This window comes from Takifugu flavidus, chromosome 13 (assembly GCF_003711565.1).
Source record: "Takifugu flavidus isolate HTHZ2018 chromosome 13, ASM371156v2, whole genome shotgun sequence".
In the NCBI taxonomy this organism is placed as follows: Eukaryota; Metazoa; Chordata; class Actinopteri; order Tetraodontiformes; family Tetraodontidae; genus Takifugu; species Takifugu flavidus.
The window spans coordinates 3,973,340-3,997,673 of NC_079532.1; the positions used below are offsets into that span (position 1 = coordinate 3,973,340).

General features: G+C 40.6%; 1 protein-coding gene across 5 annotated transcripts in view; it reads left to right on the forward strand.

Moving 5' to 3' along the window:
* The window catches only part of scaper (S-phase cyclin A-associated protein in the ER), a 43,870-nt gene that overhangs the window by 488 nt on the left and 19,048 nt on the right, over positions 1-24,334 (forward strand). For 2 of the 5 annotated variants that reach the window (XM_057051896.1, XM_057051894.1), the window contains exons 2-23: positions 2,210-2,327; positions 3,372-3,445; positions 4,267-4,464; positions 6,298-6,398; positions 6,546-6,662; positions 7,265-7,392; positions 7,522-7,808; positions 8,308-8,649; positions 9,531-9,692; positions 9,783-9,849; positions 9,923-10,040; positions 10,139-10,250; positions 10,644-10,784; positions 10,929-11,084; positions 11,165-11,307; positions 11,613-11,694; positions 11,783-11,935; positions 13,088-13,195; positions 15,413-15,549; positions 17,794-17,859; positions 18,242-18,368; positions 23,559-23,674. In XM_057051896.1, coding sequence (XP_056907876.1) covers positions 2,210-2,327; positions 3,372-3,445; positions 4,267-4,464; positions 6,298-6,398; positions 6,546-6,662; positions 7,265-7,392; positions 7,522-7,808; positions 8,308-8,649; positions 9,531-9,692; positions 9,783-9,849; positions 9,923-10,040; positions 10,139-10,250; positions 10,644-10,784; positions 10,929-11,084; positions 11,165-11,307; positions 11,613-11,694; positions 11,783-11,935; positions 13,088-13,195; positions 15,413-15,549; positions 17,794-17,859; positions 18,242-18,368; positions 23,559-23,674 — 3,053 coding nt within the window. Of the gene's footprint in view, positions 1-316; positions 843-2,209; positions 2,328-3,371; positions 3,446-4,262; positions 4,465-6,297; positions 6,399-6,545; positions 6,663-7,264; positions 7,393-7,521; positions 7,809-8,307; positions 8,650-9,530; positions 9,693-9,782; positions 9,850-9,922; positions 10,041-10,138; positions 10,251-10,643; positions 10,785-10,928; positions 11,085-11,164; positions 11,308-11,612; positions 11,695-11,782; positions 11,936-13,087; positions 13,196-15,412; positions 15,550-17,793; positions 17,860-18,241; positions 18,369-23,558; positions 23,675-24,334 lie in introns of those variants that run through there. The other 3 variants (XM_057051895.1, XM_057051899.1, XM_057051897.1) reach the window with 3 other exon arrangements.

The following is a 24,334-nucleotide window of genomic DNA, read 5'->3' on the forward strand; positions in this document are numbered from 1 at the left end:
GTGTTCATTCCATTATTAATTAATGTATTTGAAAAAACTAGACTTGGCAGTGTGTCCCCCTCCCCGCTAGCGCATATTCTTTCCAACTTTGAAAGTTGTAGCATTTTGTAGGCAAACCACGTGGAAATGTGCGTTTTGTCCCCAAGCAAACTCTGACTCATGGAGTGCCGGGTCCAATCAGATCTACAGCATCACCATGTGTGCATAATGCGTGACATGTATTCATTTTAAACACACACACACACACACCACACACACACACACACACACACACACACACACACACACTGTTTCTAACCCCGCAGCTACACTGCCATCACTGGCAATACGGAATTGGAGGACAGAGCAGCAGGCCTGTTGTGTTCACATGACTGCGCAGTTTTGTGGAAGATGGAGAGAGAGAGGGAATGAGTGTGTGGGGGGCTCTGGTGCATTGGAGAAATGTTTTAAATTTAGGATGCTGCACACAGATTGAAAGCCGAGGAGAGTGGCAGGCAGATGGACAACAGCAGGCAGCGAGTCCAGCCTAAGAACTGCTGGTAAATCAGCACTGGGAGCTCTGGTTAGATTTCACCGACTACTTGGAAGACAGCGTAACTGGCAGGCAACTGAGTACTTGTTTCTCAGTTGTCACTAGCAGAGGAGATGACACAGCAGGCCGAGTTGCTATAGCAGTCTGGGCTACACAGTAGAAGTCTATTTCTGTCCTGCTGTCAGATGTCACCTTGCACCAGTGCCCGTCCTGGACGGTAAGGGGGAACAGGTTGCCTGAAGTGGACCGCACAAGTATGTCAGATGTGGATAACGACGTGGAACCTGCTTTCAGGCTTTACTTCTATTCTGTATGTATCATTTTAGTTATTTTCTAGGTTGTCTCTTGCATTTAGCTTCATGGTATTGAGTTTTTTTGATACTTGCATGCTAATGACAAATCTTATAGCTGATTTTGCACGCAAAGGCTGCCCAGACATAGTGCACGATTTGGCCTGTTTGTATTTTCTTTAGTAGCTCCAGACCTCTGGAAGTTCCTGCAAGCCTTTATTTCTTCAGGCTTCGCCCTCAGTTGTAAGCAGCTAATGTGTTCTCATGGAAACAGATCGGCCACCTGGTGGGAGATGATGCATTGACACTGGCCCACCTCTTATTAATACACTGTTTTAAGCTCTGTGCTTTTTGATCTGAACTGTCTCTGTATTCTTATTCTCTTTGGCCGAATGAAGCCACAGCCACTCGACATGTAAAGAATTTTGCTCGCCAAAAGTAGGTCAGCTGTGTATCACCCTTGGGGACATTAAATAGCATCAGAGTCACACACGCATGCTGTGTCTGCGTGTGTGACTCCCAATTAGTCATGTTCACATTATTCTGCTACAGTTGTATTGTTGTTAATATACTAATAAGATTGGTTAAACACTTGTAGTGTGTAAACACGTGATTCTCTGGATTGTTTGAGGTGATGATGCGTGGTTATAACATGTGTGTTGTAGTGTGTGTCATTTTGGTAATTGTAAAGTGGAGTACGGGAGTAACGGGAGTAATTCATTTCCATGTTGTTTTCTAAGCAGCAGAGAATTCTTAAAGAATAACTTCAAAAACAAGCAATTTAGCTGTCGGCTAATTCTTCTAGACTCGTCTCTGAAATTTGACGAGCAAATTTGGTCTCGGTTAAAAATAAATAAATGCTAAATTGATGTTCTGTTGCTTTAGAATATGTCACCAATCTGATTGACGGTTAATGTTTTTGGACACTGTCACTGTATTTGGTCACTGATGATTATGATTGTGGCTAATTGGGCAAAGCTTTAGGCAATGTTGTTGCCAGGTTCACTGATGCATATTCAATGTGGAGGTCAACCACAATGTAATGAGGAAATAAGGTGGGTAGCGACTGTCTGCCGTTGGCTATTTCTAGTTACTGTCTTTGCCTGTAGAGTTACTAGTAGTGACTTCCACCCTCGTGTGGTACAAAATGACAGAAATGGTTTATTTTAATTCATTTTATTTATGTTTTATTTATTCATTTTATACTTTGTTTACTGTTTTCTTTTCCATTTATAATATTTAGTTATGGATTCAGTAGAGGTTTATTTTTGGTTAATCTTACTTTTAGGTGAAGTGTGAAAAAGATTGTTGGTGTTTCCACATGGAAATTGAAAATTTGCTGGCGAAAACCTGCAAGGTTGATGTGTTGAATCTGTTCCTCCCACAGGCATCGTTTCAGCGCTCCAACAGCCATGATAAGGTGAGGAAAATAGTAGCTGAAGAAGGCCGAGCTGCTCGAAACCTCATTGCCTGGAGTGTTCCTCTGGAGAACAAAGAAGAGGAAGGTTTGTGCTTCCACATAACCCAAATTATTACATAATGTGCATGTTCATATAAGATATTCATATCAATTGCTTCACACTGTTGCCATTTCCTTTTCCATAGCTTAACATGCATTAAAATGTTCATTGAAGTCACATATTTGGGAATGCTGCAATAGAGATACACTGTTACCGATGAATGGCGTGGATGCTCGCCTAATGTTGAGTTATCAACCTTCCACAGTGGATTCTTGCTGTTTTCTTCAGTCGGAAACAGCTTAGTCTGCAACTGGTTTCTGGTTCTTCTAAAATGAGACTGTGTTGCTCAGTAACTCCAGTGGAAGTTTTAATAATCTGAAATCAGACAAATAATGCGATGATTGTGTGAGTCAATCTTACCCATATTTAAATGATAACCGTGTAATGAAACAACAGCAAGTTTCTTTTTACAAAGATTAAAGGCATCAACAATGGCAGCAACAAATATAGTATTGTACAGTAGTCTATTTGGAATTTGATAGTTTAATGGATGAAGATGGTTGTCTTTACTATCCACCCACTATTTCATTAGAGTATATAAGAGCAATGATGTTGTCAAAGTGAAAGAAATTTGATGCTCTACTTGATTTTGTAATGTTTGTGATTATTCTGCTCTCCAATTAAAAATGTACACTGTTGATCATGATGGATCAGCTGTGTTTGGGGGGGTTAATTCAACACAATTGCATTTATGCTTTAAATTCGATTTATTTTTTAAAATTTATTTTCTAATAAAATGTAATAAGACAAATATGTGGAAAAAGCAGATTTCCAATTTAAGATAGGTTTTCAATAACTATTGGTTTATTATTTCAGCTTTACATATACACAGACACACACAAAAACACTTTTGTTCTGATATATGTTCAAATATATGTACAAAATAAGCCAAGGCCAATGTGTCAAAAAAATTGGTTAATTTTTTAATTTTTCCTTTGATTTAAAAAAAAAAAAAAAAAAAATGTGGGTCTGTGGGACCAATACTTCTAAACACCGTACAAGGGTTAAAGCTAAATCTCTTCTACACAGCAAAGGCAAAAAACACCAGCGGCAGCTCCAAGGCCCCAAAGATCCACTCTGCTCATCTCAAGAACAAAAAACAGGTGAGTGTATCGTCATTGGTCCATAGGGGGCGCCATTCGCCAAGCTAAAAGGCAGAAATACTTTTACATTAAAAAAAAAAAAACCTTTTTCCGGAACTCCTTTTTCCTGCCAACCACTGAAATCCTGGAAATGATAAGATCACCTCTGACTATCAACACGATGAAGTATAACTATGAATGCTGATCAGTAGTGTGTAGATATTTAAGATTTGTTCATTTTGGATTATATTTAATGCAGTTAAAAGCAGTGCTTTGGTTGCACTGACATTGTCTTCGATCTTTTTTTTAAATGTCTAAGACCAGCCTTACAGCTGTATCTCACCGTGTGCTATTGTTAACTGCTATAATTACTTTTTCCAAGCTACTGAAATGATGTAAGGAGTTCATATGTTAATAGGGATTATGGTCTTCATAACCAGAATGTAACAGAATAGTGGGACTCGGTCTATTAAATTTTCTTGCTTACTCATGCAAAACCTGCAAATGATACTTTGCATTAGCGTCCAAGGAGAATGCTGTGGGAAAGAATGTTATATGCTGTAATTGTGTGCGGAAGTGAGGTTATGTATAAATATTGATCCTCCTGACTGGTTTAAACGTTTTACTTCCTGGTGCACTCTCACTTGAAACCACTAAAGTAGTTATTTTGATAGGGTTTTTTTTTGCCAAATCAAACATGCATGGTAAATAGTATAAGACATTTTATATTTCTTCTCTACCTGCATGCAATAATAAACACTCTGCTACATTATACATAACTATACATACAGTATGACTTTAGTTTTTTGCTGTTAATGATAATACTGTGCTTGTTTCCACAGAATGTGGGCGTGGAACACAAAATTGCACTTGGAGGCTTGTTAGACAAGGGGGCAGAGAAGAGCCCCTCTAAAACCAGGCAGCCCCGCAAAGTGGACCTGCGTGCGCGCTACTGGGCTTTCCTCTTCGACAACCTGCGGAGGGCTGTGGACGAGATTTACGTCACTTGTGAATCTGACCAAAGCGTTGTGGAATGCAGAGTGAGTGTAGGAAATAGTGTTACAGAGGTCCGAAATGCAAACTTGACTTGTTTAATATGTGGTAAGTAAATGCTGTCATCGTTTGCGGCCAGTAGAGGGAGACTTTGAGGTCGCAACAAAACTACACAGTTCACATTCTTCTCGGTCTCTGCTTTATGTCAGAAGGGCTCGCTGTTGAGAGAATTATCACAGGACTCTCTTTTGACCTGCCTGGACTGACAGAGTATAAACCATGCTCTAATGCAGTGTGCATGTTGTTGGGCTTTTACCGACGTGGTTTTGCCCACTACAACCCCCATTTTTGGCCTTTTGTGTTACATGAAGCACATTTTTGATGGTGTTTTGATGGTGTTATTTTGTGTGTTTTTGTCTTAGCGCAGGGCTAGTACTGTGATATTGCTCAAGGGTGCACTGGTATGATACCGCTGCTCTTTTGTTGTATTGATTTTTCTGCCATAAAGCATTATACTGAGAGCAGTCCCGGTGATAATCTGCGGTCACTACCAGAGCCCAGTTCCCTGCGGTGTGGTTGGCTTACTGCGTGCCACAGCACGGCTCCCTGTGGTGTGATCAGCTTGTTGTCACTCGACTTGTGTCTGACATCTGGCCAGTCAGTGTATGCTTTACATCACATAACCGTATCTTCCTTCACACTAATGCTCTCTGATGGCCACAGCGCTGGGTGCTGTTCATAATCCCCAATCCCACCCAGTTTGGTCTTAATGGGCACTGATTGATGATGGAGTCATCTGGAGAGAAGCAGAGTGCTCTGATGTGAGCCTCAACCACAACCCCCACTGTAGCCGTGAGAGTCTGCCTCAGAGCTAACAAATGTGGAACCTAAACATGAGGATCGATGAATGTGTTTATCACAACTCCTCTTGTGTGCACTTATTGTAAAATTTGAACAAGAACCTGACTCAGTTGTTGTGTAAGAGCACACACTCCCTGTATACACAAATATAATTTAAGTTTTTATCTGATCCATTAGACAAATTGCCAGGTGAAAACCTAAATGTATCTTAGTGTTTTAGTATCAACAATGGAACTAAAGCAGGTGTGTTTTTTGCGAATTATTGAAGTCACTTTAAGTTAAGCGGTAACTATTTGTCCCAATGTATGTACGACTGCAGGCTTTTACTGCCCATCCTACTTAATGTCATTGCCTCTAGAAGGTTAAACATTTTGTCATACCTCATGAAATGTTATGTGAAGTTTCTATTTAGGTAAGTATGCCTATTAACACGCTGAAAGCCACTTTATGGTGCCTTCACTCATTGTTGATTCTTCTGAAAACCTGTTTCCATCTCGGCCTTCATTTCCAAATGAACACCAGGCTGGAGCGGTGGCGTCTGCCTGTTAACCAGCTCTAATCAGCAGACCTGCTGCTGGACACATCTTTCACTTGCCTGACTTGTCTATTAACTAAAAGCATGGTGAAGCTTTACTCTCAATTACCACTCCCTCCACACTCCCCATCAATCAGCTGTGTTCGTTCCATTAGAGCCCTTGGAAAAAGCTTTAGACAGGCCACCATCACTGCATATCCAACACCTCCAGGCTGATAATAAAAATCTGCTTTCTCTGTTTTTCTTCAACTTTTCTGTCTCATTGCATGTGAACCAGAGAAGGGGGGGGGCATTTTATAGTTGCTAATAACAATATAAAACTTGTATTTTTAAATATGCCAAAATATTAGTTATATAAGTCTTCAACCAATCCATAATTTATTTATTTTTTGGTGCAAAATCATCCCTTTATTGGTGTGCGTAATGTGCTTTTTTCATGTTAATGCTTACCAATTCTGAATGTCATTATTTGTCATAATTTCAGGAGGTTTTGATGATGTTAGACAACTATGTCCGTGATTTTAAAGCCCTCATAGACTGGATCCAGCTTCAGGAGAAGTTGGAGAAAACTGATGCCCAAAACAGGTGATCCTTCTTTCAGTTGTGTGCAATTTTGCCAAATTCTTTTTTATGTATACTAACTTTGTAGAGCTCTAAACCCCCAAATTCCATTTCTTGAATGTGAACATTGAATCGGTTGTACTGGAAAAAAATTCTGATTCTCTCCTTCAGACCCACATCTTTAGCCTGGGAGGTGCGTAAAATGTCTCCAGGGCGCCACGTCATGCCAAACCCATCTGCAGACAGGATGGTTACTTCTCCAGGGGCTCGTAGGGCCCTCAACTTTAGGTCAGCTCAAACCTTTTCTGCCATTAACCCTGTTTCTAAGGAGTAATATCCAACCAGCCAGGAGCTCCCATCACTGTTATATATTTGAAGTTAGTTTAAAGATCATCAGAAAATACCCATCCACAATTTTAACCGCATTTGGTTATTGAACAGTGAGTATTTTAAATGAATTATTTGTGTCTTTTTTTGTAGAGGTCAGAAAGATGCACACTATTATCTAGCAATTTAGCCATTGATACCGAGGCATTTGTGTAATACTATTAGCTGAGATTCTGACGCATTGGCTGCAGAAAGTGTAGATGAAAGTATCAGTTAAAGAGTGCTAAACCATCTATTCAATATGTGCATCGCACTGTAATCGGATGCTGCAGGAAATGGATATTGATCAGGAGGAAGGTCTGTTGTTTGCTTTTGGCCCATCCTGTCAGAGTAGACAGTGCTGTGGTGTTAGATAGGCACAAGTGTTCTACATTGTTAAAAAGTGGGAGGGACTCGCGTTAGATTTGATAGAGTAACGGACTCATCTAACAGTCCCATCTTCTGAGAGTAGAGGCTCCGTCATACACAAGCTTTTTAAGAATAATGTCTGTTTCATTTTTCAGTGGTCCCCCACCTACGCTTGCTGCAGCCCGGCTCTCACACCCAGGCCCCAGTTGGGCAGATCGAGTGAAATGCTCTCAGTCTGTAACAAACTCCAATCAACCAACAGCGGCTGTGGGGGAAAAATTGGGTAAGAAGTTGTCTTTGTGGGAAGATTTTTTCAACAAAGTATGATTTTTTTTCACAACGAAAAATGTATCTGTAGCTTGTAGTTCCTCACCGTCTCCATGTCTTATAAAGTGTTTGATGTGTTTGTTAGGTAAAAAGGATGCAGAAGGCTGGGAGACTGTCCAGAGAGGACGGACTGCCAAACCCCGCTCTGCCACATTACTAGGGAAAGTCTGTCCTGATTTGGCGCACGCTGCCCCAAAACGAGAGCGTCCCAAGTGTGAGCAGCCGCATCCACCACCTCAGGAGAAGCAGTTATCCCACACTCGGTTTCCTGTTACTGAGGACACGACCATACCAGACAATGAGCAGAAAGTCCTTGCTGAGCCCAACCCTGCAGAGAAGGTTGGAAGTCAAGAGAATGGGGACATGATGGAGGTACTGGGGTTCAGTACTTTGTAATGTCTCTGTCTTCTGTTTGAGCAGTCCCTGGATATAAATTATTCACAAGGAGCAGAGTAATATTAGACCATTTTACCAGACCGCATTTGTTTTTGTTTTGGGGTTGATGGCATTCATAGACAGACTGTCCAGACAGGCATATCAGCTTTAAGGCGATTGATTGTACACTGACATTTCAGAGGCAGAAAATCCATTTTCTCTCTCATGAAATAAATACTCTCGATGTCACAATACACACGTGGTAAGTGTGTGTGTTATAGCCATCAGTCAGTTTTGAAAGTCAAATCAGTATCCTTAATCTGTCCACATGTTCTGATCATAATCAGATATTAAGGGCATGTTAGTTCCTGCATGCTTTCTGTTTTAAGCTATGTGTTAAGTAATGACTGGTTTGATTGTTTGGTTCTCATGAATTGCTTGTCACGTGCATGAATAATTTGAGATTGCGTGTGTTTGTGTGTGACTGTCGGTGCAGCCCCCAGCAGAGAGTGCACAAGACTCGGGGCAGTATATCGACGAACCCTGTGAAGACGCGCCTCCCCTCATAGCAGCTCTTACCCCATCCCAAGCCCCAGAGCCCAACCTATCCTCAGCCACAGGCTCACCAGCAGACATTATCTTATCAGTTCCAGCCATGGTCCACTCTACATCCCCAGATCTTCCCCAGACGGATGGATCTGGTGCCCTGGCCTTGGGGGACTATGGGGCTGAGGGGGGCGCGTCACAGGGCATGGCCGCATCTGCTCCAGGACTGACAGAGACTCCCATGGCAGCGGTGAAACTGGAGAGTATGCTGGACCCCACAGAGCTTTCTACTGTGAGTGCTGAGAGATGGAGGAGCAAAGGGGAAGAGGGAGGGGGTGGTGGTGGTCGTGGTCAAGGATTCCCCTAGGGTGCTTTACCGCCTAAACAAAGTCAGTCTTAGGAAACCTCTAGACCAAATGAGCCTTCAACACTGTGTGGTGTTTTTATAGTACAGTTGTGTGAAGAATAGCAGGAATAGATCACTCTGAAAAATATCCCGTTTTATTTCATTTGGGTCTCTGCAGTATTTGGAAGATCACATGGCCCACATCAGATGTTTCAGTGTTATCAATTGTGTAAATCCCCTCTCTAATATTTAAGCATTTCAAATGACAGAGAAAGAACACCTTTAACATCATTCCACATCTGTAAATGTTTTTTTTCTCATAGATGATAATAGCACTTTTCAGGTAAATGTCTTAAACACTGACACTAGGCACAGAGTATAAAATAAATGACCTGTATAGTAAGCTGTTAGTCTTATTTTTTATTGCTATATCATGGTTCATTTAAATAAGCAAAAATATTTAAGAGGTCACAATAGAACAGCCATCAGTTGCCTTGTTCCACCATCTCTTCATCCTCACAGTAATATGTGACCTGCATGGTTTGAATGCTTCCTCACTCGTGATTCTTGTGATGGTTGTGTGGTTCAAGCTCTTACAGGGTTGGGTTTGGTGTTCCATTGTTTGTCAGCCAATCATAAATCAGCACAACTGCACTGCACTATGCATTATCGTTATGCGGTCTCGCATTTTTCGCATTCACCAATATTTGCCAGATTTCTATCTCCAAATTTATTTGATTTTTCAATTCAGTACTTGTTTGCACAATGTCAGTATTAATGAACTGTGTGATGCTGCATGTATGAAATGGACTTTATGCTGCCATTAGCCCCAGTCCATGGCAGAGGTCCTTGCCAAGAAAGAGGAGCTTGCTGATCGTTTGGAAAAGGCCAACGAGGAGGCAATTGCCAGTGCCATTGCTGAGGAAGAACAGCTGACCAGAGAAATCCAGGCTGAAAACAATGATCTGGAGACTGACAATGACTTCTCTGTAAGATAAAGCATACCTTAACCACTATGGGCTTCTTTGATTCACTTTTTACTTCATTGTTAACAACAAACAAAATATTCTTTACTGTAGTCTAGCATCAGCAATGGAAGCTGTGGAGCCAGTGTGGATTGGAATGACATGCTGGCAGAATATGATGGTATGTGGCTCAATATGGACATTACTCTTTAGGCTCGACAATAATTGTTGTGTCTTCCATGCTTCACTTGTAGCCCATGAGTCATGGCGTCAGAGCAACTCATGGGGGGACATGGTAGAGGAGGAACCATCTCGTCCACCTGGTCACGGAATACATATGCATGAGAAACTGTCCTCACCATCACGCAAAAGGTTTGAACTCTATGTAGAGGTTTTTGTGTTTGGTATAAATCTGCACCATCGTAGTTGTTGGAAAAAAACCAATTGATTCGTTTTCCTGTTTTGGACAGAACCATTGCAGAGTCGAAGAAGAAACATGAGGAGAAACAGCTGAAGGCGCAGCAGCTGAGAGACAAACTCCGTGAGGAAAAGACACTTAAACTGCAGAAGCTGTTGGAGAGAGTGAGTGAGCTATGCAAAGTTGACAGAAATGACTTCACAGAACCTTCAAGCGATCCAAGCCCAACCTGATTCTCATTGAGAGGTTTTGTCAACACACTCCCTGATAGAATCACAAATTATTCTAACTCCCTCCAGTCCCATCCAGGCCAGTTGGCTTCAGACAGTTTTGAGAGAGACCGTTTGGCCAAAGTCAACAGCCTTTCATGAAGTTTGTTTTTGTTTCTTAGGCCCTGGCAAGATTAGTAGATCTCAGAATCAGAATAAAATAAATATACAAGTGAGGTGTATTCATATTAATTAGTTTGTAGACTAGATTAATTGCACATGAGTTGTCTCTACTGTAGTTTTTTGTACTATTTTTGTCACTCCACTGTGTCCCTGTTTTCTCTGCAGGAGAAGGAGGTGAGAAAATGGAAGGAGGAGCTGTTAGAGCAACGCCGAAGGATGATGGAGGAAAAGTTATTACACGCAGAATTTAAGCGAGAGTTACAGCTTCAGGCTATTGTTAAAAAGGCTCAAGAAGAAGAGGCCAAGGTAGAGCTGAATATTACCTGAAAAGCATCAACTATGTACATGACTGGTTGTCTGTATTGTATACTTTTCAGTATTTCTGTTGCATACCTGCACTTTTTGTTCTCTGTTTAGCTATATCCTCATTTGAAAGTGTTTTTTGTACAGGTTAATGAAATTGCATTCATCAACACTCTTGAAGCTCAAAACAAAAGACATGATGCCCTCGCCAAGTTAAATGAATATGAACAACGCCTCAATGAGCTGCAAGAAGATAGACAGAGGAGACAGGAGGAAAAACAGGCCAGAGATGAAGCTGTGCAGGTGTAACATAAATATGTGACCCAGACTATTTTTTTTATTATTGAAATGTGACATTTATAAACTTTGTGCTACTGCTGTAGGAGCGTAAACGTGCCCTGGAAGCAGAGAGGCAGGCGAGGGTGGAGGAGCTGCTGATGCGGAGGAAGGAACAGGAAGCTCGTATTGAACAACAGAGGCAGGAAAAAGAGAAAGCCAGAGAAGATGCAGCACGAGAACGGGCCAGGTCTGCAGAAACAACTCCCCAAAATGTGGACACAAAGATAGCTGCATAATTTCCACTGTGAATACGACCTGTTGTTTCCCCTAATTGATGGCTAGTGATGGAACTCACAACCTGCGGTGGAAAAACACAACCTCAACATCATTGATTTTTAATGTGATTTTAAGTTTAATAATATACAGTAGATTCAAGTACATGTTTTTTATTTTACATCTTTTAATTTCTAATTTTACAACATTAAAACTAGAAGAATAAAGAATGGGGAATATAGATATTTCTCAAATCTGTATTTTACTGTTTCTTTCTAGAGACCGAGAAGAACGCCTGGCTGCCCTTAGTGCTGCTCAGCAAGAAGCCATGGAAGAGCTGCAAAAGAAAATTCAGATGAAGGTAACTTCACAGCATTTCACAAATGGCCACAGTACTAATATTCAGTTTCTTATACGAGCCTCTGTATTCTACCTGGTGTCTTCCATAGCATGATGAAAGCAGCCGTCGGCATATGGAGCAAATCGAGCAGAGGAAGGAGAAAGCTGCTGAGCTCAGCAGTGGTCGACATGCTAACCCAGACTACGCCCCCAAACTGACACCATATGAGCGCAAGAAACAGTGCTCCTTATGCGGCGTGGTGGTATGTACTCCACGCATCATCACATCACTCTGTGTATTCTGGTGTCCACTGTTGTACATACACTACTATATAGATAGATCGAAAATCATTCTAAACATGATGTATTTTTCTCTTTTCACAAAATTCCAAGATAAAGAATAGCCTTTTTTCTTTTTCAATCTCATCATACAGTTATTGGATGTTTACGCACTTTGGTTAACATATTAACACTTGGTGTAACATATTTTCCCTGTTCAGTTGAGGCTTGTGATCAGCTCATGGTAGAATCTGATATTTGCCCAGATGTAGTTGCATTTAAGCAGCAAATGGGAAATATGAATATAATAGAAATAGGAATAGAAAAGTAGGATTAATATCCTGATTGCTTTCGAATAGATTGCACATTCTTTTCATTTGTCTTCTAATTAAGGTAAATAGGTGTGACAGTTCTTTTACTTTGAATTTTCAGTCACCTCTATATGTACCAAGCATTTAATTATGCTGATTGAATGTTTCAATTTGCATAGATTTATGAGTAAGCTTGATTCTCTTTAAAAAATTCTATGCAGGAAATGTACAAGTTGACAACATCTCAAACTAGCTATGATGGCAACAAGGGTGGGGCACCTTCAGTGTACGAGTCAGCATCAGATAAAGAGGAGGGTTGGGGGCTGAAAGAGGGAATCTTGTTAAAATGTTGGATGACCTTGGCCAACATCTGACACCAGAGATCATAGATTGGTCAGGAGCAAGCACTTAATTTAATGACATGAAACACAGACCTTTCTAAATGGGCTCCTTTCCAGAGGTTTGAGAACGATGTTGTGTCTTGCACACCTGCCTGTTTTTGTGGTATACTTGCAGGTTTTCATTATGTTCTTGTAAATTTCATTTGTAGCAATAGAATAATTCTATAAACTATGTTTCACTTTAAATTAAAGTTAGATAAAATAATCGTTTGCGGTAACAAAATTGAACTCTATATGTAACATGTTACCTTTTTTTGATCTAAGATGTAAGTGGTGTTCACTAAAGCCAGGTTCTGTCCCCTTGACGAGCCCTTGAGGTATATTGTTTCACATGTGTCCCCTGGGTCCAATGTGGACTCTTTCCTTCCTCTATGTCCATTGTGTCCACTGCAGTGACCTCTGACCGCTGTGTTTATGTTGGCAGATCACCTCAGAGGTGCACCTGTTCAGCCACACCAAGGGCAAAAGGCATCAACAAGCAGTCCGAGACAGTAGCAGCATCCAAGGACGAGAGCTGTCTGATGAAGAAGTGGTACGCACCCATCTCGCACCTTCTCTGTCTATGTGAATCACACTGACACACAACAGGAACAAACACCCACTGCCCCCCTGCTGTTCATGATGCGTAAAAAGAGAAAGGGATACTACACTTGTCTTTTATGGCACGGTCATTATTATTGTTCACGCGTCCCTTTTCACTACCACCGCTCTGGTGGAGGCATTGTTTAATTGTAAATGGGCCTTGAAATGCACACAGTTATGGTTCAACGCATCAACAGAGGGGTGACAACACCCCCTTGACTCCAGGCTGTTTTGTCATGAAGCCCCTTCCACAGGAAGGCAGCTCGTTAATGCAAGGTAACCTCTCCGGCTGCAATATGAGATTGCCTTTTCAGCAGTGCTTATTGTGAAGCTGACAACTGTTGGTGCTATATGCAGCACCTTTGGCCCATGCCGCTCCTCCATTCAAAGCTTATTTCAGTGGCGAGTAATTGATATATTTTCCTTCCTTTTTCCTCTTTAAATGATGATTTTTTTTTTCTGTGTGGCAGTGTCTTGAACATTGTAAGCTGGGAACACAAACTCTTGACAAATTCAACACTACATGTTTAAATAGATTATGATTCCCCTTATCGTTTATGTGAAAACACATTTTGGTAGAACCATTTAATTTAAACCAGTAATAACTCATTTCCAAATTATAGTTCCTTACATCAGCCTATAATGACATATCCATTCTACCACTTATTCTAGGAAGCTGATCGGTATGAAAATATCATTATCACATTACTGCTGTAAGGATGAAACCGTATCAATCTCGTCTCATATCTCATAGCAGCCTCTCTTCAAATTGAAAGTCTGCTGTACTTCTTGGGCCTTGTCACATGATAATCATGGATGTGTTTATGCATTATCCACCCTTTATATGTGTTGTCAGTATGTTTGTGTGAGAGTAAAGCAAAGATGTTTTATGATGGGTATGTTACTTGTAATCTGGTGTTTTGGGGTAGTTGTGCCTTGAGGCCAACTGTTACTGCTTTGTTACTGTGCGTCAATAGATGATGCCTGTCTATCACCAAGTTTGATTGTTTTTAAACATTTACATTTTGCATAATGTCCAGTCAATCTATCCTACTAGAAATAGAAAAATAGGCTGTCGTGATTATTTTCTTGGTGTTATTATTATATATATTTTACAGCTGAATATTTCAGGTACTCTTATATATCCGGTGCTTCAGAGATGTTTTGAAATAATTCCATTATGTCAGTGCCTTGTGTACTGGGGAACCTCTCAGAGAAATTACAAAACAGCTGCTTCCCCCAGTGAGGGACAGCTATGGTCACATTTCATGACTGATGTGTGACGTGATAGAATAAAGGGGCAGAGGTGTGTACAAAGCACACCAAACCACATATGGAAATATAAGCACCAATTCTGTTGAACTGTTCATTTTCCAAGTTCCACCTCCTTTTTTCTTTGTACTCTTGTTTCATAAGTTGAAAAACAGATTTGGTTTGCCTTTTTATGGTCATTTAAAGTCGTAAACTTTATACCATTGATGGAAACGTATATTAAAAGCTATTCAGAGCGCAGGTGCACTAAGAGCACTTGTGACTGGGAGTATGGCATCCCACGCCCAGGGTAGCTCAACTGCTGAATGGAAAACCTTTATCTGTGAGGTCATCCTATCCTCTGTGGTGCTGGATGACAGCATAATTGCGTAATTGGTTTCTTGCACATACATCAAGCTGTCCAAATTAAGTTACATTCCCTTGTCTCCTCATGAAATTATCAGAATCTTCTGACAGAGCCAGACACCTTCTGCCTTTTAGCATGTCTATGGGCGGGAAGCTTCAAAGGTACTTATTGTGTAGAATGGTGTTATTAAAAGGTGTAGATTACAGGTCATTCAATATAGCCCCCGTCAGAGTCAGGCTATATAACTTCAATGTACACAAATGGACTATGATGACTTTATTTTGTATATCAAATTATTCAATATATTTGAAATACAATTTATGTGCTGGAATGGATCATTATTAACTCCTAATTCATAATGCTGTATATTATAGGATTAGCTGGTATAGAAAAATACTTCAGGCCTTCACTTAAAAACGTTGTTTCAGTATTTTCAACCATATATTAAAGGGTTTGTTTTTGTAACCATTACGTCATTCACAACTGTGTTCAGCTGAAGTACATAGAGTGGCAATAAATCTTTGGTTTATTGATATTTGTCTCCTCTAGGAGCACCTTTCTTTAAAGAAGTACATCCATGACATCGTGACAGACAGCTCCGTGTCCTCCGAGAGTATTAAAAATGGCGAAGAGAGACTGAAGGCGCGGAAAAAGGCAAAAAAGCTCCGTGCCAGGATGAATTCCAGGTAATAACTTTTAGAATTTTCCTTTGTGTCGGTCCACCTTTTTTCCCCTTTTTCCCTCCATCCTCTGTTACACGGAGGGCAAAACGGTGCCAGGACTTTTTATGAGTGACAAGGAGATGGGATGCAAGTGTTCTGTGCACCCTGGCTAACCACAAGGTAACACTGATGAGTTTAATTTATGACCACTTTCTGTGATTGGGCAGCAAAACTACAAATCGATCCGGAGGACCCCAACGTTCACCTGCAAAGAGCTTTCCTCAAAATTGCTGCCATGGCATTGCCAAATCTTCATCGGCGTACAGTAGCCATGTTAAAGTGTGTATGGCCCATGCCTATTTTTCTTCTTCTGAGCTATTGATTTTTAAATGAAGTATCAAAGAAAATCAATAGTAATCAACAAATAGGAGGCAGAGCTGCTCTGTGTCAGAGCCCAGAGCTGAAGTAAATCATTTTAAATGGCTGTCATGAGAGGGAGGGAGAGGGGTGGAAAAAAGACAACAATGCTGACAGTACTTGTTGTAAGATGTTATTGTTATGAATGATTGAACTCCACTGAAAACAGGACGGTGACATTGATATCTGTATGCTAATTAATTTTTTAACTCGACTGCAAAATACATAGCTGTCTGCAAGAAGCCTTATGGTTTCAATCATCTTGAGCAAGAAGAAGAGCATTCCATTGAACATAAGTATTTCATTGTTTTAAATTAAATCATTAAAAAAATGTTTTAATTATACTTTGCTGACCAGCATCGGTATCTGTTATAAACATTGTGCCTCAACACTGTTTAGATTAGCCTTATTTATTGTTACACTGCATCTGCTTGATTTTTACAACATCTTATCAGATTTTACCTAATTTAGAATGCAGCCTTTTCTGGAATAACACAGCTTTTGGCATCTTGGCCAGTTGAGACATTACATTAAGTGTAGGGTTGTTTCAGGTCAGTAGGTGTCAGAATGATTCTTATTCTTGGAAAAGTCTGTACTCATGGTCCAGAATGAACTTTAATTGCTTTTCTCATTGTGCAGTTCTCAGTAAAACAGTGTTGGTGTGTGAATTTGTGGTGTGCATGTCTTTACTGATGTTGAATGTGCATGTGTATACTAATGAAATGGTGTCTGTTATCACCTACAACTATACACTGTAAATTTGTGCTTTTACTGTTATTGATGGTCACTGATATTTATTGTCTGAAGCCCATTTGAAGGCTACTTTAGGTAATAAGATACAAATTGACAGTTGCCACCCATTTAACTTGCATGATTATAAACCTGTCAGATATTTTACTGTCATGTATGACAAGTAATGCAGATAAAATGTGTTTCCTTCTGAGCATAAGTTCATACCGACCATTTAAGCCTCTGGTGGGATATGGAAATTACTCTTGGCAATTGACACTTAAATGCAGCACAATTCAGATGCACTAATCGTGCACTATTAACCTATTAATGGCTTATTGATTAGATCCTTTTTCTTAAGTAAATAGCTAATGTTAGGTCTTGAATTTCTACACTGGACTAGTATTTGGAAGGGTGTGTTATTCCTCAGTGTTCTTGCCCACGTGTGTATGTTGCATTATCATTCTCTGCTGGATGACGCCCTTGAATGCAACAAATCCTGAGGAGGATCATGCACAGGTCCACCTGTCGTCTTCCAGGAAGTGCTTCATCATATCATTTTATCAGTGTAGAAATGGGTAACCGGAAGGCGCTCTATCTTACCCAGATCAATAGTTACTTATCAGGTCTGGGAAGACCTGATTGATGCATTTCCTCCCTCGCCTTGTGTCACATGTTCTCTATCACACACACGCTGGACGGTGCAGCGCTTGTTAAAGTAATGTCATCAGTTCCCCAATGGTCATGACCTTTTTAGAGGTCATGCATTCAGAAACACTGTTGGTGTTACCTGCATTCCCTTTAAATGTTTATTTGACACAGAGGAGAAAAGAACACTGCACTCACATGTTAAAAATGACCCAGATGAAGGTAGATTACAGGACAGAATTAAGTTCTCTTGATAACAGCTGATAGCGTTGACCAACCTGTTCCCACAGAGATGCTGACTGATTGTTTTTATAGTTAAGTTACTTGTTAAATGGCTGTCGGTTCAAATAAACAAACTCTGCTTGTTCTTGTTCGCTGTGCTTTGACACCATCATTATGTTGTGTTTCTACCAGAGGGCAAAGACTATGATGCCTTTGGGATTTAAAGACTTTCTCCTGCTTCCCACTTTGTAGGGCAAAGGAATATGAGACATCAGTGGAGACAAAAGCACAGGTTCCTGATTCTCCATACAAGGCAAAGTAAGTGCTTTTTCAGAACTACAGAGCTACATAGATTACTTTTTATATTGATTTGGCAATGACTATAAAACTCTTCTGAGTGGACGATTGCATAAATTCATTTACAAACTATTTTCTGTCTAAGTTGATGACATGAATGTAGCTTTATAGTAAATTTACCAAAAAGAAGTGTGGCATCTACTAATAATGTGCTTAAATTTGACAAGCTTTCTATTGGCGATTGGATAAAATGTCATTTTTGATCTACATGCCTGTAAGGTGCCACCCATGTAGCCTCTAGCTTCGTCTTTTACATGTTGAGTAGAAGTTGGCTAAGTGAGGATTAGAAAATGGTTGAAGAACTGATTTATATCTGAATCTCTATTATTTCCTTTATTTTCAGGTTGCAGCGCTTGGTTAAGGATCTGCTGAAGCATTTGCAGGGCCAGGACAGTGGGCAGTGGGCCAACAATAAAGTGTCCAGTCTGGATAGGACTCTGGGAGAGCTCTCCCGCATTTTGGAGAAACAGGCAAGGCAAATAGATCGCACACAGCTACATTTCCTTGTTTTGATGTTATTCCATTATATACTTAATTTATCGTGTGTTCATTGTCATTTAGATGCACCTACGATACTAACATTTTCTTTACTACAAATCGCTGTCATATTAGGTGACATTATAGTTCTCTCCTCCATATTATTATATTGATACTTTAAAAATATGTTCTCCAGACAGACTTTTCTTTTACTTTGTGTTAAGCTCAAATTGCTAAATATTCTTTACAAAAACACCAATGCACACTGAGCAAAATACAGTCAGTCAGTAACTCTCCTCGTGATGATTTAGACAAGTTCTTGTCATTTATGTCTCTCTAGACAGTGTTCAGCAGAGTGGAAACCACCAGGGGATATTAAGTCATTTGTAACATTATGCATGTGCGCTGTAGTGTGGCTGATTGTTGTAGTTTCAATCTTGAAAAGCAAGACGGTTGGTGTCCTTTATTCAGCCTCTGTTTATTTTTGGAATAATACATCCCAACATAGCTCATTTATTTAAAGGGTGATTCTGTGTCTGTAAATGATCTGCTGCTCTCCAGTGAGTGTTTCGCTCTGTACTATTTTCTGGAGCAGTCTGTAGCGGCACACAGGTCATGCCAGCCCTATGGCACGTCTCTTCACTGATGAGTTATCTCTGGCTCTCTCCGTGTGTTTCACCGTTCAAACGTGGCATATCGCTTACCTTGACCAAACTTGCCTTTGGTTATTTACTAATGAAGACCAGATTAACTGTGTTTTCATTGTGCACATGGTACCAATAGAGGAGCTTCCTAGCACGAGAGCAGGCATTGTCATGGGGTTGAGCAGCCCGCTTGACTCAAATGTCAGTTGTTTAGACAATAATAAATTGGATTTTCAGATAAAATCCCGGGCATGGTAAGACTTTTCTGAACAAAGGCATTCATTTTCTTTACAGCTGTCATTTTAAATTGCAGACATCAGTTACTGTGGTTTATGTGGAGCACTATTTTGTGGGGTTTGAAACAAAATTTTACATTGATCTTTAAACTGAAAGAGGTTTTTAAAAAATACCTGACACCCTGTTTATGATGAGGAGAAAATACAGCCCACTTCCTGTAATGAGACATAAATTTCCAGCCAATTTATAGTACGAACGATCATACTATACTACTTACGCCTCCGAGTGTGGCAATAGTGAGTTTATGGGCTCCCATCAGCAACGACGGGGACGTCTGGAGAGGCTCTTATTGAATTTCCCCAGAGAGGCGACGGAAGAAGTGGCTGAGATGGGTGGCACAGCATCCTGTAAGGAGAGAGGAGGGGATCAGTGAGATGTGAGTAGCTCACAAGCTGTCGCTACACGATGGCTCCTCCCTTCAGCACTGCCTATTCCCACTGGGAGGTCAGAGGTCAGTGGGACACAGGGGATGGGCCCCCTTTAACTGTAGTGCTGCGGGCAAGGAGTCAGATCCACACTTAGTTTGGGTGCTCTTTCTCTTTTTCTATTTAAGAGAAACTCACATTTTTGTACTATTTAGTTTTATTTTGCTCCTACACAAGCAGTCAGTAAAACCGGGGCCAAAAATAACTGTCCAGTAAGGAGCACTTCAATCTCCAAACCACCGCCATAGTTAAATAAATAGAGTCTCTGTCAGCGTGACTGGCTGGCCTGTGACTCACATCAAGTCGGGACCATTTGGATTCTTTGACCTAACAAGCATCTCTCATGTCATTGACTCACCTAGAGATTTATTTTTCTCCCCCATATCTGATTGAGTCTCCATTTTCTCTGCTAATTCCTTCGACAACACCCAGAACTACCCCAACTGCACTGCTTTTTTTTGCTCGTTGTCTCCCCTCATCAGTCCTCTGCTACACCACTTCTAGTGTTTGACCCCACTGTGTTTTTCTCTGTCTGTGGCCTCTAATGGTTTATTTTGTGTCAGATCAGATTTTTACTATTAGTTTCACATTTTTCTTCACACTTTAGTTTTATTACCATATGTTTTTTAAACTTATATTATTGAGTGTATTGTTCAAGGTTTTCAAGCAGTGATTTCTTTTTTAAAGAGCTGTAAAATTTTGGTTTTGGGGGGAGTAAGATTGATCTTGACAGGGGACAGGGAAGAAGGGGAGGGGCAGAAAGGTAGGTTAATTGAGTTTGTTGTGGGCCTCCTGCAGACTGACAGGTACACCCCCATGTCAAGCAGGAGATACTAGAAAAATAGATGTTGAATTTTCAGTTTCCCGTCGAAATGCTCCATCTTTCTGAGTTTATTATTCTTTCACTCTTAAATCGAATTATCAGGGTTACCCAAACACACTCACCCATTATCTATGAAAAACATGGTCATGTTTTGTGTCCATTTGTCTGTGCTGATGGTGTACTTGCATGCAATATTAAGATTACAGTGAGTGAAATGGTTTAAGGAAAAACCACAATCATAAATAATCTTAGTTCCTTTGTGTAGGATAAACACCGCAAGATTACCATTTTCCACATTTGCTTTATCCTCCTGTGTACTAAAGCATTATGATGTTATATCATGTAAACAGACAAGTTTATTCTAGGGTTTAAAATATTTACTCCAGCAGCCTTGTTGCGGTTTATTCGACTCAGCTCACATAACTTTGTAGACCTCTCAAAACTTTACTGTAAAGGTTTAAAATCTTGACAACTGTGAGCTGTCTGTATTGTCTGTATTAATATTGTTTAGTGATATCTTTTAGATGGGAGGGATAGTCCAGCTCTGATAGGGTTCTGATCAAAGTTGAAGCTGGGACCTAATGAACTCTGCCAGTTGTTGTCCATCTGTTAGGAGGAAGGACGGTGGAGGTTGTGCCCTCCCTGTAGCTTTAATTAAAGTGTCTGGGGAAAGAAGACTACAAAGTGCAATCTGGCTGGTCTGCCGGGGTGCGTACAGTGTCACAGGAATTGCCAGCTGCTTCTGGCTTCCAATGAACTGGGCTAACAATGGTCACCCCGGACAGTAATTGAATAAGATTCCCCCTGCTGTATTATTCAGGAGCTATCCTTCTCATTTGTGTTTTTTTTGCTCTTTTGGGGGAAATTAGCTGTCCAGTCATCTTTACTGCAATCCTTACTGATGTGTGCTCAGCGTTCACAAGCTGGAGGATGAAGCTGGATTTATACAATTGTGAGATGTTTGGTTGCGGTTATACACTGATTATTGAAAGCATTTTCCTGTTTTCCATCAAAAATCTACACCATAAAATGCTTTGCATAGCCAAGATAAGTAGAGCAAAGTTTGATATTTGTTTTTCTTTACATGTTTAAAGTAAATATATACCCATTGAGAGTACTCGGCACATATTGTCTAAATGTTTCAACCTGAGGGAGTTGATACTTTAGAAGCTTTATGGTTGTATACATAGCTTGGCTTTACGCTAAATGCTAATGTCAACACTCTGGTTTGTTCATTGTTAAAATGCAATCAAGCTGATGAACAGTAGGTGTAATAACTGCAGCTTTCAGATGGCTTTTTACTGGGTGGAAAGCAGTCAAATGCTATACAACAATTTGATTGTGGTGGAAATAGGAGCATGACATATTTTGCTGCACCATAATCCTGAAAGAAAACTTTTCACAGTTGGCAGTACATCTACAGATACCTGCGCCTGATAGTTGAGCCAACATTTGCCGCATTTAGCTTAGTCCACACCACTTTAGTCTGCGACTTCTACGCAGGTAGATAAGAGTTTATTGTTTTCTGTGGACCGTGGCTTGTGGGGACCACCTAAAAGATAGTGTGTCAGGGAGATTAAACCTAATCTCCCTCACTTGTATTGTTCCATCATCACAACAGATAAATCTGTCAGCAGAGCAGACAGGACTAGCCAAAAACTCTTGTCTGGATTTCACAGGAGACAGCCAGGATTGGGCAGATCCCAGTTACCTCTTTCATTCTATTTTGTAAGCTGGTATGTCAGAGCTGCTTTTTCTCTTTTTGCCTGAGATTTTTAGGTGGGTGTGTTGATAGGAGGGCTAAGAAGGGGTTTAAGATGAGCTCAGCTACTGCAACTGATTAGATATGGAAACAAGTTGCTGGATACCAAGAGGTGATCATATTGATGTTTTTGGAGCTGATGTGTAAAACCTCAGACATATCCCCATTTGGGTTCATGATAAAGCATCTTTAGCTTTTTGCTAATGCTTTTGTCTCAGAGCCTCAATAATTGCTTGGCGACTCTTCCAGGTATGTGTATGTTTAGCACTGAAATCTGTTACCTTAGCATCAGGAATGAATGACAGATGAAGAGCTTATCTGTAATTTGGTAAAGCGCCTCTCTCTCAATGTGTTCAGGCTTGTTGGCAACTTCCCATCTGCAGAACAAAAGTGCTGTGAAGTGGTTGGGTTTTTGTGCTGTCACAGCACCGAGGATCCTGTAACCTCATTAGGCGGAGGAGTGACCTGCAGTGTAACACAGCCTTGTGCAGTGGAGTGAAGAAGGTCCTCCATCAGCAGCTCCCCTCTAGATCTTTTCCTCCTCATCAACCCAGGCAAAAACATACCTGGTCGTCACTTGTACTGATTTATAAAAGACACTGTAACAACAGCACCTGACCTACGGCTAATTACTCTCTCATCACAGGAGAGCACAGCCTAACTATTTACATGTTTGTGAATGAAGTATACTGTATGTGAACAAACAAAACACGGATCAGACTGACGCAGTCAAGCTAAAGCTAGTTTTGATGAGTCAGTTAACAATCAGCGTTTTACATAATTGTTCAAACTATCTGCTGCATAATTCAGCCAGGAGGGTTAAATAAATTTAAGGGTTAAACTTTTTATTGATTTGTCAGTATGAAATTTATAGATCTGAGCTGTGAGGGGATGTCACACTTTTTAAAAGTGGCCCTTTTTTGGGCATGTCCCCTATTTTCACATCAAGTCATGCTGTTGTTTGTGGTCATCCATTGAGCCCACCCATTCAAACTGGAGCCTCCAGAGCATTTCCCTTCCATTGAATGTAGACTTGCTGCAAGTCGGAGCCAGGTTGTGGCATTAGACAGGAATACTCTAGGGGTCACATGTTGCGGTCTTCAGTCCGGCGCTCCCTTTGGAGAATTCTGCTGCAGTAGGAATCATATAATCCCTGTCAGGTCTGTGTCTCCTCCTCCCATGGCTGAACATTTATTTAACTCTCTGTCCCTTGTCTGTTCATCCCTCGACAGAACAACGCAGACCAAGTGGCCTTCCAAATGGGCGGCGGCCTGTCAGCTCTGGAACAAATTCTCCAGGTCGTCACTGTTGCCTCCACGCCCACTGCGGTTCCTCGTATTCCTCTAAAGTGAGTGCCATCACCAAATCAGGTTCTTTAAGCTGGTAACATGAACATTAAGTATGGGATGTACTGTACTTTTAGGAACGTGTACTTCAGTTGCTAACAATCAGCGTTCTTTTCTATTTTAACACATTACATTCCTTTTCTTTAGTGAGTGCACTTCGACAGTCTTTTCTCAGAGCCTACAGGCAGCACACTTCTTTAAATCCTCTTTATGCAGTTCAATGAAATGACTGACCTTATCTCAACTCAGCTACTTCATCGTTGTTTATAAATGCTCCATCTTAATAAATATCCTGTCTGCATAAGTGAGTAACGCTGAGGCCCTTTTAGAGATGGAGAACATTTCCATTTGCATTGAGTCTTTTCTCTTGAAATTCAGAACGCACACACTTCCCATTTATCATTTAGAGAACTGAGTATTTTTGAGTTGTGGGCCTGGCATTTGCCAGTAGATAACCTCAGAGAGGCTGCCATACTTACTAGTGGGACTCTGTAATGGACTCAAATGGCCTTGCACTCCCATTCATTAGCATTTACTGGTCTCTGAATCTCTGCTAATGGACAAAAGCTTCTTATATTTATTAGGCTTTTAAAGGGCATTGCGTGTATATTGATTTTTTTGGGGGAGTCTCTTCCTCAATCATTATAATCTGTGGGAATTTC